This window comes from Octopus bimaculoides, chromosome 19 (assembly GCF_001194135.2).
Source record: "Octopus bimaculoides isolate UCB-OBI-ISO-001 chromosome 19, ASM119413v2, whole genome shotgun sequence".
Classification (NCBI taxonomy): domain Eukaryota; kingdom Metazoa; phylum Mollusca; class Cephalopoda; order Octopoda; family Octopodidae; genus Octopus; species Octopus bimaculoides.
This window is the reverse complement of record NC_068999.1, coordinates 25,631,367-25,632,972: the sequence shown is the minus strand read 5'-3', so window position 1 is coordinate 25,632,972 and position 1,606 is coordinate 25,631,367. Positions and strand designations below refer to the sequence as shown.

The 1,606-nt window shown below is 34.2% G+C and overlaps 1 protein-coding gene across 1 annotated transcript in view; it reads left to right on the top strand.

Annotated features, from left to right (window-relative positions):
• The window catches only part of LOC106877513 (uncharacterized), a 25,649-nt gene that overhangs the window by 13,385 nt on the left and 10,658 nt on the right, over positions 1-1,606 (top strand). Inside the window, exon 3 of the mRNA XM_052974902.1 lies at positions 116-374. Within this exon, the coding sequence (XP_052830862.1) occupies positions 116-374 (259 nt within the window). The remainder of the gene's footprint in view (positions 1-115; positions 375-1,606) is intronic.

Genomic DNA, 1,606 nt, shown 5'->3' with positions numbered 1-1,606 from the left:
GTCTTTAGTCAGAAGTAATGAGCATAATTCAATTGGATATCTAAAAATTGATAACAGAGTATGTGTTGCATTATCAAGAGCAAAGAAAGGCTTATATGTCATTGGAAATTTTAAGCTTCTTGCTACAAACAGTCCACTATGGGCAGAAATTTTGTTATCATTAGAGGAGAAGAAAATACTTGTTGATGCAATGATATTGAAATGTCAGAATCATCCTGAAACACATGCTCAAGTGGCATCTTTTGAAGACTTTTGTAAGGCACCAGAAGGTGGATGTTTAAAACCATGTGAAGCACGTCTAGATTGTGGACACACTTGTGCATTAATGTGTCATCCTTATGATAAGGAACACAAAGGTCATCAGTTTTGTGAATGTAAGTCAAACATTAGGTAGTGAAAATTTGTCTATAACAACCATATTAATTTGTAAACAAATATGCACAAAACTTGTGATATAATGAAAGAGTTAAATAGATATTTATGTATCTTTTTACTAAAAGAATATTAATGTTGCAGTGAACATAAAATATAAATGCTTTGATAAAAACACATTGCTTTTTGTGTTTCATATATGTTATTGTTATTTTAAAAAAATTGTATATAAAAATTTTTCAAGAAACTGGACTGGTTATTTGAATTCTTACAGATCTATCTCATTCATTTCAACATGGTAACTTAAAATTAAAACTTGAAATATACTAATATTACTTGTATTCTTTTTCCTCTCTTGTTTTCAGTTCATTTGCTATTGTGACTGACCTGAAAGTATTGTATGTACTCTGACATGTATCTTATTTTACTTTGCCCATTTCAAACCTTGCTTTATAGTTTCCTCTGTTACAGTTCTCTGGTATTCTTGCCACAAGGTCATGTTTGTTTGGTGTATGTTTCAGTTTCATGTACTCAAATTGACTTGACACTTGTCTGGAAAATCTTGACTTAAGTTTTTGTTGACAGTTCCTTAGAGTCTCACATGTTTAGTAGCTAGAGTGCTACTGTCATGTTGCATACATTGGTGTCTCTACTTCACTGGTTACTAATGATACTAAGTGGGTGAAAGTATTAATATTTTTTGTGTTTCCTCTTGTAGCATGATTTGGTCAGTAGCAGCAGTTGCATAGATTTGAGGATTTTAGTTTTTCATCTCTAGATATTGAAACCAACTTGTACATAAGCAACTGTCACATTTGTTTTGATTGCTGGTTATGAGCTGTAGCACCAGATCATTTGTAAGTCCCATTAACTTGTTTTCTGAGTGCTCAGTTGATCCTGTTTCCCTTCTTTGTATAGATTTTTAATAGTATTGGTTAAACTTGGCAGATGTGATGTTGGACATATTCTCAAAAAGTCTCCTTGATATTTTATTCTATTCGGTAATCATCATCATCATCATCATCGTTTAACATCCGCTTTCCATGCTAGCATGGGTTGGACGATTTGACTGAGGACTGGTGAAACCGGATGGCAACACCAGGCTCCAATCTAATTTGGCAGAGTTTCTACAGCTGGATGCCCTTCCTAACGCCAACCACTCAGAGAGTGTAGTGGGTGCTTTTACGTGTCACCCGCACGAGAACGGCCACGCTCGAAATGGTGTCTTTTATGT